The sequence below is a fragment of the Carex rostrata genome, chromosome 20, assembly GCF_964058835.1.
Source record: "Carex rostrata chromosome 20, lpCarRost1.2, whole genome shotgun sequence".
Lineage (NCBI taxonomy): Eukaryota > Viridiplantae > Streptophyta > Magnoliopsida > Poales > Cyperaceae > Carex > Carex rostrata.
In genome coordinates, this window is record NC_135937.1 from 201,245 (window position 1) to 214,893 (window position 13,649).

A 13,649-nucleotide genomic window follows, 5' to 3' on the forward strand; every position below is an offset into this window, starting at 1 on the left:
GATAATTATATTTTATTTTTATGTTGTTTTAGTTTTATTTGCTTGAAAATTATTATTAGTCTTTTAATTAATATCTTGTTTTTATGTTGTTTTAATTTTAATTATAATTTCCGATTTCAATCTTGTACGTCTTAAATTCCATTTTTCAAACATATTGAAATATTCAGACAATTAACAAATAAAACTTCACAAAACATATTCAAACAATTAAAATATCAACAACAAAAAACCGAGGTTCTAAATAGCGATTATCACGTCATAACAGAAAGACTAAAAAAAAGCTACCGCGAATAGCTACAGTGAAAGCTATCTTACATAGTGTTTTTTGTTTAAAAAAATTATATTTTATATTTCCACTAATTATCAACATTATCTAAAGTCTCATAAAACAATAAGTAACACGAAACTAATTAAGAAATTAAAATATTCATATTGAACCAGTACAAAGTTAAAATTGTTATTCAAAATATCTCTAATAATATCATAAATATCTATCTTCTTCCATTAAAAATAACCTAAGCATATTGGTATAAACTATGTATTTTTTTAATTCAAAAACACTTAAGCATTGTGAAATAAACTATCTATTTTTTCTCATTTAAAAACAAAATCAATTTGGAACTTGAAAAAAAAATGATCTTTAAAATAAATTTTCAGTTTGAGCTTTTAAACAAAAGCCTATGTAACATAGCGTGCAGCGCACGTAGCGAACCACTATTTCCGCTATAGCGGTCGTAGTTGAAATAACACACTTTTATCCCATATCTTAACGTTCTAGGTTCGAAAACGCTACACCGCGCTATTTAGAACACTGAAAAAAAATACACAAAAAAACAAAAAAAAACCTCCCCTCTTACTGATGAAAAAGTATCTAATACTGAATTCGAGAAGTTTTAACTAATTTTTCCGTTGAATTATTTGACAAAAAGCAAAATTCTGAATTTGCCAACTAATTTGGCGAAAAAGCAGAACATTTCCGCCGAATTATTTGGCGGGTTGATTATTTTCCAATTTTTTCAGAAAACACATGTATAATCGGAAATTTGATTAGTTTTTTATATATTAATAAACATTTCGGACTGTTTTGCTTCTCTAGTATCAAGGAGGAAATATAGAATCAGAAGAATTATAACGAAATTTAAGTCTAAAAAATTTCAATTAAAACTGAAATTTTTATTAAATTTTTTTGGGCACGAAACTGAAATTTGATAGCAATTTCAGCGATAAAAAATAAACAAGAAATGATCTAACTTATAGCATGAGCTTAGGTCACTTGACACGCTGCGAGTGAGAGAGAGAGCGAGAGAGCGAGAGAGCGAGAGAGAAATGTAACCGTATCTTGCATTTGCTCGAAATTGGAAAAGAGGTGAGCTACGTAACGTGAGACTGGAGATGAAGAGAGAGGAGTAAATCGGAATTCAGATTCCTGAAGTAATCCAGAGTGTCCGATCAGAATCAGACGAATATTAAAGTAACTTATGAATTCTATTCTGGGCCAGATTGATTAGGATTCGAATCGGACGGTTCAGATAGAAACTCAAACTCCAGGTTGCTCGAGGTCGAGGGATACGGACCCAAGTCTTACTGGGTTACTTATTTTGGCGGGAACAGTCCAGGAGAGATCGTTATGGCGGGAATCAGACCAACTCGGGTGGCGGGAAATCCCCGTCTACCTCTTAAAACCTTTCTTCTCCTCACGTAAGAACACATCAATTCTAGAGAGAGGTAATCGGGGGCGCGACACATTTCCTAAAACCCTCTTTTCTAGAGAGAGAGAGAGAGAGAGAGAGAGAGAGAGAGAGAGAGAGGGAGTGATGGGTGGGCCACAGTATGATCTGCTGATGAATCCTCTAGGAGCAGTGCGACAGACCTTCGAGTCGGCTGTGGCGTCATCTCAGCCGTCCGATGCTGATCCGACGGCTGTTTACAGGGGTAAAGATTGGGGAATCGTGGATCTTCTCAACCAGTTCCTCTTCGATCAAGGCGGCCTCGCACAGGTAGAGTTGAAATTTGGTATATCATTTTCCGAATGCAACGCTGTTAAGTGAAATATTAACATACATGCCCCCAACGTGGAACTTTGTTCAGATATTCTGCGCATTCCTTTTCCTTTTCCTGTCGTTCCTTTCCTTGAATGCGACAGAACTTGTTTCATTGCACGCAAATCATGCAGAGTGAGTATTTGTTGAAATATCCTCCTATTTAGGGGATCCATATCTTTCCAGATACCTGACTCAACACAATTGAAATGGATGGCTCAGATATACTCTCAGCCGGTGCCTATTCGGGATGGCGCAGGGGGACCAGTATCATTTGTGCTTTGAGTTTCGTGCCAAATTAAAAGATGGATCATGGACCATCCGTTTAATTTGTAATCAGTCAGGAAACCTGAGGGGATGTGAATTCCTAGTTAGTGGCAGGACTGAACAATGCAATGTTGTGTATGGACATAACAAATTTCTCTCCCAAATTCACCTTTTTTTCAAGTTTTCCCTCAAAATAAACAGGCAAAATTCAAAGTTTAGTGTTTAAGAAGGGTGAACACGCATAAAGCTAATGATAAAACCATTCTGAAGGCACACATAAAAATTTTGTCACTCCGAGTCCAGTTAATTACAAACTAGAATGAGCAATCAACTTGACATATCATTTCTTTTCTGCTCTCAATAGATCATTACCTGTGCTTGTTCTGAGTTTTGAGCAATGCACAATTGATTTTGCAATAACATAAGCAACTGAGGCTTTTCTGAAAATGTGTCCTGTTAAATTATTTTCAGGTGCCAATTCTAGACGCATCAAGTCAGAAATGGATGCAACCAAACACACTTGTTCGATTTAGAGGAATGGTACAAGATATGCTTGGAAATGAATTCTACATTGGCGCCTTCAAGGTAGCACCGCCTTTATAGTAAATTTAATATTTTGAACAAAGTTCTTGGAAGTGCATACATTTTGCATTTTTGGGGGCCTTGTTTTGTGCAAGGGGCAGACCCATTAAGGGCCACAGGCGGTCCTCCTTGGATTTTGAATATTTATGGAGATCTATAGGCCTGTACCAACTTTGCCCCCCTCCACCTTTGAATTTTATTTGCCTCCCTCTGAAATTATAATTTGTAATCAGGGTTAAATTTAGGGTTAAAATTAGGATAAGTTTCTTGAATTTTGATTAGTAATTAGGATTAGAAGTTAAGAATTGGAATTAGAAGTCTGAGCATTGGAAATTTTAAGTTAAAGCATTGTTTTTTATCTAGCATCCGATTAGCTAATGGATTTGAACTCGATTAGCTATTTGAACCGATTTGCTATTTTCTTGCCCCCCCCCTTGATGAAAATCCTGAATCCGCTTGGGTATGCTTGGAATTTAATGGCTAAATATGTCAAAACAGTGAATCATAGAGAGATTAATACGTGGTAATTATCAATAATGTCTTATACAGCTGACACCTCAACATTAAACGTAGTCTTTATATTATAAATTCTCATAGCTTGTTTTACTTCATTTCTTTGGTGCATAGGATGGCTGTACATGGAGAACAAACAAATTCATGGATTTCTCGCCATTTTCTGCGCCACCAGTCTCTGAAACAACACTTTGGGAACGCCACCTCTTACACTGCATTCCTGTATGTATACTTCAGAACTTTTTTGTTTGTAGTACTGCAAAAATGAGAAGGTTTTCCATTGCAATCATAAAATATTTTAAGTACATAATTTGCACCGTGCTGTACTGGACATGATAGGTACTAGTCGTGGAATTGGTAATAATGATTTTATGATATTTCATATCCTTTTTTTTCTTGCTTACGATTCAACTTTTTTTTTTTTTTAAGTTCTGATCTTCAAGACTGTCTACTTTCTTCCTTGGAATTAAAGCAAAGCTTTAGTACATGTTTGGATTAATTTGCACTGGTATAAGCCTGGTATTTCAGTTAACCCCTTTGGCATGCGCTTTTTAATATGTACATTGGTATAACAGGTTCCGGGTCAGAATTCATGGGCAATTGAGTCAACTCCTTATCCACTTAAAAGAACTGTATCAAACGAGACGGCATGTCATCACGGAGAGAAAAGAAGGAGGGATGACAATCCCAATAGAATTTATGTAATCTTCATTTTCTTTTAGTTAATAAAGCTATTTTTCTGTATGTCATTGTCTCAGTTTTACTTTTGGGGTTCTGACAGATTAGGTTTGGGTAATTTTAAGCAGTTTTACATCCAAGATGGTACTTGACTGGTATGGACAATGATGTTAGCATCTATTAATTATCATGCAATGAGAAAAACCTTTTTAGACATGCTCTACACTCGGGCCCTGTAGAAAATGTTTAACCCACAATAGATCCACATAATCTGTATGCTGTCCTAACTTTTATTTTAATTTGATCTCATGTGAAGAAATCAAAATCTGTCTATGTAGGACTCTGATTGCTCTGATGAAGGCTCCTCTTTATCAAATAAGAAACAGGTAATTAAGAAAAAATCCCCAATTTAAATCCTCTTTTCCTGTTATCGGTGCAACCAACGTGCCAGATGTTCTTTTTTTATTTATTTATTTGTTGTCAACTCCTGCTTCCTGTAAAAAAAATAAGACTAATTCAGCGGTTTTTGTAACATGCAGAAAGATTTTGGATCAGCTTGTCGTCATAGAATAGCAGAGATAAACAATGGATCTAGCTTTCCTACCAGTTCCTTCTCGTGTCTTGTAAAGGTAGAGGCTACTTTTGAATTACTTCATTATTAGTATAGAGAATGCTTTCTACATTGCTCTTTGCTGGGATTATTGCTAAATAATGCTTTTTAAATTACTCTTTGCTTGGGTTAATATGCAAAAGGATAATCAAAAGTTGGCTTCTTTTCTTTATAGGTTTATGACACGCCTGAAAGCCAGTTCAAATTAAACGAAGTGGTAGAGTTCATAGGAATTTACACTTTTGAGCCAGAGCTTATTGCAAGTAACAATAAGGAGGATGTTGATGATGATATGATGTTTGACTTCATGGATGATTTGGCAACTCATCTACCGCCTAGCAAGGTATGTAGCTATTTTATATTTGCTCTTTTTTACAGATAGAATCACTCGACAACCTTGAATGTTTCTCAGAATAAACTTATCGGGTAAAAACATATTAAAGCTGGAAACTTAGCTGGACAGGACAACTGAGTAGCTTTATTGTCAAAATTTTCCTATATATAACCAAGTGCAATTTTATAATCCATCAAAAGCATCAGATACATACCTTTTTGAAAATCCAAGTTGCGGATTGAAGGTAAATCAAATCTGTCATGATTTTTTTATATATATGGGTTATCAAATTATATGGACTATCAATTTTGATTTCAATTTTAGTGAATGTTGATGGTTGTCAAGGAATCATAACCCTTCAATTTATGGCCCTCAAAGTTTCAGTTGTGACCTTGTATCTTGAACCTCTAAATTTTAAAAAAGAAGCGTTTGTCCTCTAGTGAATGTTGATGGGTTCATACCAACTTTCAGGCTTTGCTTTTGGTGGTGACCTTTTTTGTGTAATTATATGATGGTTAATTCAAAGTATAAGAAAATAAAATAGAAGTTTCTATTTTCAGGTGCCACGTATTCACTGTTTGGTATCCCGAAAGTTGTCTACGTCGGATCTTATCTCAAATTCTCCTGCCTTTGAGGTAAAGGTTTTCTTTGCTCTTTTTTATCTATAGTGAGCATAATAGTTGAATAGGAGTTGGGAACCATTCAGTCAGGTATTGTAACCTATGAAGTAGCATCTGCACCATACTAGAATATCTCCTTTCAATTTGTGGGGCTGTTGTGAAGAAGCTACATGATGGTTAACCACAAATTCCTTTTTTTTGGCTGCTGATTTTCCCTTGTTGGTGCTATATACTGCTGCATAATTCAAGCAAGTTTGGTGTAAGTCAGAAAAAGTTGTGGATAATTGAAGCTTAATTGTGTGATTGAGGATAATTTGAATGGTCATTGGTTGATTTAGGGATTAGTTGTACGGATTTGCCTCTTGAGTATTAATCCCTGGTTTATTTCATTGCACCAAGTATCAAAGCTTTACATCCTGCTATATAATTTCTTGAAGAAACGTGAAAGAAACTTGCTCAATTTTTTTGTGGGATTATTGCAGCCTTTACCAAACATAATGAGAGGAATTAGAGATTCACTGGTTTCTTATCTAAGCTGTACACTGGGAAATGATGTTTTAGCGGCACAATGCCTTCTCTTGCATCTCCTTTCCAAAGTACACCTTCCTCAATCTCTGTTTTTTTTTTTCAATTATTTATTCTTGAATAGACTAGTTTCCTTCCCTGTAAACAATGTAAAATAAACAAATTTGGCAGAAATTGTAAATTTGCTTCTGTACCCTTCAGACCTACCTTTTGTAATTTAAATGAGCTGTGTTGCTTTTGTTTTGGCCTTTCTTTTGCCAAAAGTGGAATAACTTTGAACTGTTCCTTTCTCTACCTTTTTGGCAGTCAAATTGGTGTGCACTACTATTGAAATCCTTGTCTTTACCAACTTGTGCTATATGATCAGTATAGGAACTGACAACTGAGAAACCTACAAACAGCATTGCAATTACCGTATCAATATTTCTACATTCTGTGTGCTGATCATCACTTTGTGGTACTCTTTGAGTTGCAGTTACGTACCAAATCTGATGTGGCATCGGTAGGTCGATTGTCGTTAAATCTCACTGGGTTTACACAAGAAACTGCCTCTATTTTTGGGCACCAACTGCACAATGTGATAAAGACCCTTGTGCCCTACTCACATGCAATCCCTCTTACAGTAGAGTACCTCAACACGGCTATGCTTCAACCCAAGAAAGACAACCAGACTGGAAGGTATACATTCTTTTTCCTTTCTATTTTTAGCTGCTTTTTTGTGCACCAGATTTTGGTAGGAAATGTACCATGGTCTGTGGAGGTATGTTCTCGTCATGCTAGTGTCAGTGTCGTATTCACTATTCAGTACTAATTGTTTCAGTCATGCAAACAATCATCTTATGGGCACTAAAATGCACCACTAATGTTTTGAATGAGCTGTAGTCAATACTGCTAGAAGCATATTCATATCAGTAACACATGTTGATCCCGGTCATCCTTGTATACATGTGGTCATGGGCGTTGTTTGAACCAATGTGGATCAACACTGCAAACACAATCCAATTTAATGTACTAGTTATTGAAATACATTTAATCCAATTTAGTAAGGAACATTACATTTCAGTTAACAAAAGTGTTCATCAGGTTGGTGATGGGAGTCCTACAGCTGGCAATTGGGACCCACCTGACATTTGATGAGACTGTCATGCAATCTGGCACGCTAAACTCTAAAGGAGTAGAGAATGTGCAATTGCTCAAGCATTTAATGGAACATCAGACAGTAAGCTTTCCTTTTACCTTCTCTTCTACAAAGGGTGAAAACTCTGTTTGAGTTCATACTATATGCTGCAATGAATCTCAAAAGGTTATAATCCTCTCAATTGAGTACTATACTGTACTTCCATCAGTTAAATTTTACAAGCCTACAATTTCTTATTTCAGGTAGAGTATGACTTCCAATTTTATAAATTGGAGATGGCAGCAGAAGTGCAGTGTCTGATTATATCAGAGGCCAAGTCGAACATATTACCAGCTGATCTAGTAGTTCCAGTGTGTCCTTCAGCTGTAACTCCAGTTACTGCAAGTGAGGAGCAGCTTCATGCATGGAGGTGGTACTTGGCAGCTGTCAGGTCTCTACCCCACTTGACTGATACCAGTATTTGTGAGGTAAAGTCACATTTTAGTACAGTTGCTTCCATCAATGCACTACTGTATGAATATGTTTAAATTAAGTACCTATTAATCCAATTTTTTTCAGTTTTCAGAAGCGTGTAATTCAGCACTTGTAATGGCAAGATAAAATAAAAAATAATAGAACGAAAAAACATAACAAAAGGCTCAAGTAGTGGTCAGACCAGTACCTATACCATCAAAGTGGGAACATATTTGTATATACTGTAATTGATCTAACAGGGACGGGACATCAGTAGTATGTTGTGTCAAGCAAGCTTATTTAATTGTTTCCAGCAACCCATGGCCTTCGTAGTGTTTAATTTGTATAATAATTAACTCTTTTAATTGGGTATTGTAGATGTTACAAAATGAAATGGTAGATGCAATGCGTAAAGACAGGAGCCTTGGTTGTGCTGATCTTAGTAGGTTTGTCCTTCATTTGTGTATATATTCCACAATTAATATCTCGTTAAATTATCCCCTTTTTCATAAATGAGTTTTTTGTGGATGTTTTAGATGGCTGACAATGGCTCAATTAATGGCTGCAAGCTTTGGAGAAAAAATCCTTTCTGTGGAGCATTGGCAAATGGTGAAGGAGATAGAAAGACTTAGAAAAGAAAGGTCATAAAATTTGATAATGGGTTTGAAGAAGAAAGCTTTTAATATTGTCATCACGTGGATAAGAGGACTTTAATTTATGTTATCTTATGTCAACACTTTGCATTAGCTTATATGCGAGTTGTAACTAGGATTTCGTTCTAATTTGAGTGCCTTCCGCCTAATCACCTGTTGAAATTTTGAGTTGTAACTAGAGTAAATGGGATTTTGGGATGGAAAATTTACAGAAGGTTAGACGGTGAAGACAGCAACCCATAACCCATAGGTAGGTACGGTTTACTAACATGCACGGCACGGAACTAATGATACAAAGGAGTTGTTGCGGTCTTGCAGAGCATAAAAAAAATGTTTACAGAAGATATAAAATAATAAAAAGGTAAAGGAACAAAAAAGCTATTCAGGTGCAGTCATCAGGAAACGGGACGGGACCTCTACGCGCGTAGTATACACAAACTAGTATGCGTCCAAATTATCCTGTGTTTATAAGTTAATATTCTTCGTCGGGTGCAGAATATTCCGAATTAATTTATTTCTGTTTAGATTTGAACCGTCAGATGAGGATTGATACGAATATCAAAGGAGTTTGGTGCATTCCAGTCTTTCCAGATCCAGACCGATATGGGATATTCATTTTCAGATTTTGTAGGGACACGTAACGCAAGTACTGACTTCTCCAGTTGACCAATTCCACTCGAGTCACTATAAGCATTTTATATTATCACAGGGGTTCATATGCAAGAATTGCCTAGAATAGAAATAGACTATAGAGCTTTCCGACCCCAGTTAAAAAACTTAACTTTTCTCACGGACTCCTCTCGCTCCTTCCTCTAAAATCCAGCCATGAACCCTACTTTGAGCATGACAAGTACGTCCTCCTTCTCCCCTCCCTTCGCTACGGCTCGGCCTCCTCTTCCCTCCACGCGCCTCCCCTCTCACCTCTGTTTATCGGTAATTTCTCTCTTATCTTCCTTCCTTCCTTCTTTTTGCAAATTTCTTATTCGTTTTGCTTCCTAAGGAATCGAACAAATACGACAAGCTCAAATAATTCTTTTAAGTAAGTTCAAGGAGAGGAACAATTCTTGAAACTAGACGCTGTAAATTAACGACTTCGTATTTGTGGCATTTTCAGATTGTCCTTTCTATGATTTTTGTAACAAACCTTTTTGTTGTAGAAATGGAAGAATATAAGTGTGGGAAGGAGGAAATTGGTGGTGACAAATGCTTTATCAGGAGGTCAAGAGAGAGAAAACGGAGCTGATGGTTTTTCTTCCTTGACTAATAATATTTTCAGCCAAGAGGTGACTAAAGTGGATGCTTCTTCTTATATTTATTTAGTCTAGTTGTTGCTAACTTTATTTCTGTATCAATCCTATGGTATTGACAATATTTCATTGTCAACGAGTAAGGTTTTAGATGCTTGGACATTATTTTAGGCATAAAATTGTTTGATTAAAAATTGAACCAAGTGTTTTTATGGAAAGGGAAAGAAAAAGGGGTATCTAGTTTGAGTTGGCTGCTTGGGGTAATTGGAATTTTGAGTTTCTATATTTGCAAGGCTGCCTAATTTTTTCACGCCAGTAGGTTATCTTTTCTATGGTTTGTTAATAGGCAATTGGCGCTGAATATGGAGAAGGGTTTGAGACCTTTCGCACGGATGGCCCGTTAAAGGTTGATGTGGTAAGTAAAACATTACACTTATGACCTAACTTTGTGTACTGTGTGAAGTCTAAAAGCATTAAATTCACCTCCAAAGTCTTTTAAAAGTGTTGTCCATTGGAAGAAATGCCTTTATTTTTTTCACGGCTTGCTCTTTTCAATTACCTGTGGTCTATGAAGACCAGATTCAATGGGGTTTTTTAAGATGGCTTTGCTTTCTGATTTTCGTTTTGACAAGAAATGTGAGCTTGTGCAGTTTTGGAGTGACCGGCAGAGTTTTAACTAAAAAAATTAACGGAGATACTTTTGAGAGGTGCTTTTACTAATGTGGAAATTTGTGTTTTCCATCACAGGATTATCTGAACAACAAATTGCAACAATGCTTTCTTCAGAAAATAAGACATGCCATGAAGCCTGATGAAGCATTTGGTCTCATTTTTTCATGGGATAATGTAGTTGTAAGTTTTGTTACTTTGTTACTCCAAAAGTTAATGTGCTCGTTCTTGCCTTATATAAATGGCACTCAAAGAAGTTCCTTTTTTTTGTTTTGCATACAAGATGATCCCTGGTACATGATAATTCTTTTTAATTTTTCCAATATGTTTCCAGTCATTTCATTTTTTTTTTGGTCGTATCTCTTTCTAGGTGGATACACATGCTGTAAAGCTAGCAGCTTGGAGGCAGCTTGCTTCTGAGGAAGGTACTCTTTCAGAATGATGCACTGATAATTTATTTTTTTGGGTATGATTGCCAGTACTGTACTTAGCAAGACACTGCTGCAATTTAATTATTATTTGAACTCCTTGAGTTTTAGTCCAAACAGAAGTAGTTTCCTGTAATCAGCAATTTTCATCGGAGGGCTTTATTTTACTGATGAATGAATTTCATGGGCAGGGAAAGAAATGCCAAACAGCGAGCACTTGCAAAGGAATATGCTTAGGTTGTCAGCTGATCATGTTCTTGCAAAGGTTAACTTTAAATTGTTTTGTAATCAAAGTGTAATTCATCTCGTAAGCATACCCAAGAAATGAATCAAGTTACCTCTTGTTTTTGTCCCCCTTTTTTGATGTAATAGTCTGTTCTTGTGTTGCATTGTTCATTTGCTAAACCAGCAAGTTGTTATTATCTCGGTACAAATGTATGATCTTTTTTCTTTTGGGGGGGGTGGTTTCTCAGGTTTTATTTTGGGCAAAGGAAGAAAACGAAATTGAAAGGTTAAAGTCACGACTCTCCGAGTTTTACTATGAAAACCTTCAAAAGGTTAATACTTTTTTCCTTCTTGTATTCTATCTTATTAGTAATTTACATTTAATTACAAATATGTAATGCTGATTTATCTGCTTGCTTTTGTTTTGCTTAATGTTGTTTTTATAGGTTGATGTACCAGTAAAGGGATTAAAAGAGTGGCTTGATGCTGTGTATACAGCTCGCATACCATGTGCGGTTGTATCCTGTCTAGATAGGAGATACATGGTAGAAGCTTTACAAAGAATGGGTCTGAAGAAATATTTTGGGGTACTTTTGTTACCAAACATACACTTGCATGTCATATTTTTGCACATGTGCCATTTTTGTTACCAGTATCTGTAAAACTTAGTTAAGCCACAAGCCCTTCAAGAATAAAGCAATAAAACACAATAGATGATATTGACCTAGTAAGTACTGTAACATATGGGTACTTTGCCAGATGATACTGATGTGAGACTCCAGATCACAACAATTCTCTTGAACCAACTTCTAGTTTCAGTTGTGGTTTGTAATTTCATTTTTTTTTTTCTATTGAATTACATTTTTCCTTTTTTACTAAGTACCTTTTTGTTTGTGAAGGCAATTGTAACTCAGGAAGATGGGATGGAATCTATAGCTCATAGATTCCTCTCAGCTGCTGTCAAGGTGCGTTTTTTTTTTTTTTTTGTATTTTTTATTTCTTGTACAAAATAAATGACACCGTCTGTGTGTCAGTACCCCTCAAATCTCTTAACGGTACAAGTAGGAGCCTTTTTGCAATCAGGGTGCCTAACAGTTTAAAAGCCCCATAAAGCACACACAACGCAAGTCCATGTGAATTAACGGTCACAAAAAAAAGGTTCTCCACTTTAGTAAAACGACAAGTGAAAAATACCCTTTTTAAAAAAGGATTGCAATGTTTAATTTTTTTGGTGCAGTTGGATAGAAAGCCATCAAAATGTGTAGTATTTGAAGATGACCTTAGAGGAATTACAGCTGCACATAATTGCACCATGATGGCTGTGGCATTAATTGGAGCTCATCGTGCGTACGTATATATCTTAATTGTTTTCAAAAATTATTTGCTCATTCGGACTGTATTTTTAAAAAAGTTTATGCCCTTGGATTATTTAAAAAAAAAAGGTCTTTGCCCTCAAACAAAGTCTTATTTATTCCAAAAATATCCAACTACTCTCCGTTCCTTATACCTTACAGCTAAACAAACAGAAAGGTGGGGTAATTGGGGTATAATCTGAAAATGATTTCAGTAGTTGTATTGAGAGGATTTTGTGGGCACGGAGGACTGATAGGTATGTATTATTTAACATGGTATTTGAGGCCGATACTTTTCTGAATTTGAAGAGAAAAAAATAATATATGTAATCGTATTGTGTTTCTTATGTGACAGGTACGAATTGGAACAAGCCGACTTAGCTGTGGCTAAATATAGTGAATTATCTGTGATAAATCTTAGAAGATTATTTGCATCTAGGGGAACAAAATTCATGGATTTACAAAAGAAAATTATAGATAAGTCGCCTCCTAAGAGGAAGCTCACAATGGACACTATATAATTAGTTTTTTTTTTTCTTCTTAATTTTCTTTTTCTTCTCTCATGATGTGTACATAAAGTTAGTGTAGCACTGAGTTGTGTTGCATTTTTACCTTGATATCAATGTGCATAATAATGTTTGTGTTAATGAACTGATTTAGCAACACATTTAGCTACCCGTCTAGCTGTGCACGAGATCACTTTAAATATATTTTATCTGAGGATATGAATAAAATTTCGGAGAATGATAGTTAGATATTAGAAATATAAACCTACACGAAATGTTTTGGGTCTCAGTGATTTCTTGGATTTCGTTTTTATCTGAGGATATGAATAAAATTTCGGAGAAAGATACGTAGATATTAGAATTATAAACCTACACGGAATGTTTTGGGTCTCAGCCATTTCTTAGAAGTAAAAGAGGCGCAACACGTGCATGAACATGAAGTATTAAACTTAATTTGTTTAAACTCAAGAGGCAACACTGCATTAATGATTTTATGAATTAGCTGCTGAAAATATATTTTGTTCCTGGAACATTAGCTTTGCACACTGAAGCGCAAATAATGGTGATCTGGGAAATTGTCAGACATAGCTCATAGTCATAGCACTGTATTAAGAAATGCAGAGGTCAGGATTATTTTGGAGAGCTTTACCCTGGGAAATTTAAATTTCATGTAAATAATTCCGAAACGGTAAATTCACGAATAGCAGAACATGTAAAAATAATTAAAACGTCGACAGCAGGGTTCGAACCTGCGCGGGCGAAGCCCAACAGATTTCAAGTCTGTCTCCTTAACCACTCGGACATATCGAC

At 35.7% G+C, this 13,649-nt stretch overlaps 2 protein-coding genes and 1 non-coding gene across 5 annotated transcripts; 2 read left to right on the plus strand and 1 right to left on the minus strand.

Moving 5' to 3' along the window:
- Positions 1-1,706: 1,706 nt before the first annotated feature.
- On the plus strand, positions 1,707-8,555 carry ETG1 (E2F target protein 1 (ETG1)). Its single transcript, XM_078321522.1, has 14 exons — positions 1,707-1,997; positions 2,778-2,891; positions 3,516-3,623; positions 3,977-4,102; positions 4,418-4,465; positions 4,619-4,708; positions 4,865-5,032; positions 5,584-5,658; positions 6,126-6,239; positions 6,644-6,846; positions 7,252-7,387; positions 7,549-7,773; positions 8,138-8,205; positions 8,296-8,555. The coding sequence occupies exons 1-14, from the start codon at positions 1,815-1,817 to the stop codon at positions 8,405-8,407; spliced, it is 1,770 nt and encodes a 589-aa protein (XP_078177648.1). The 5' UTR covers positions 1,707-1,814; the 3' UTR covers positions 8,408-8,555.
- Positions 8,556-9,188: 633 nt separating this feature from the next.
- On the plus strand, positions 9,189-12,999 carry LOC144572281 (Haloacid dehalogenase-like hydrolase (HAD) superfamily protein). 3 transcript variants are annotated; one of them, XM_078321783.1, is made up of 11 exons: positions 9,189-9,345; positions 9,570-9,695; positions 10,006-10,074; positions 10,407-10,511; positions 10,699-10,753; positions 10,948-11,021; positions 11,230-11,313; positions 11,428-11,568; positions 11,881-11,946; positions 12,219-12,328; positions 12,689-12,999. In XM_078321783.1, exons 1-11 carry the CDS (start codon positions 9,238-9,240, stop codon positions 12,852-12,854), a joined length of 1,104 nt encoding a protein of 367 aa, XP_078177909.1. In that variant the 5' UTR covers positions 9,189-9,237; the 3' UTR covers positions 12,855-12,999. The 3 variants fall into 3 exon arrangements, with proteins under 3 accessions (XP_078177909.1, XP_078177910.1, XP_078177911.1); XM_078321784.1 differs by having other exon boundaries at positions 12,219-12,324; XM_078321785.1 differs by lacking the exon at positions 12,219-12,328.
- A 568-nt stretch (positions 13,000-13,567) lies between these two features.
- On the minus strand, positions 13,568-13,649 carry TRNAS-UGA (transfer RNA serine (anticodon UGA)). The gene has a single exon. It is a non-coding gene; the product is annotated as a tRNA-Ser (tRNA).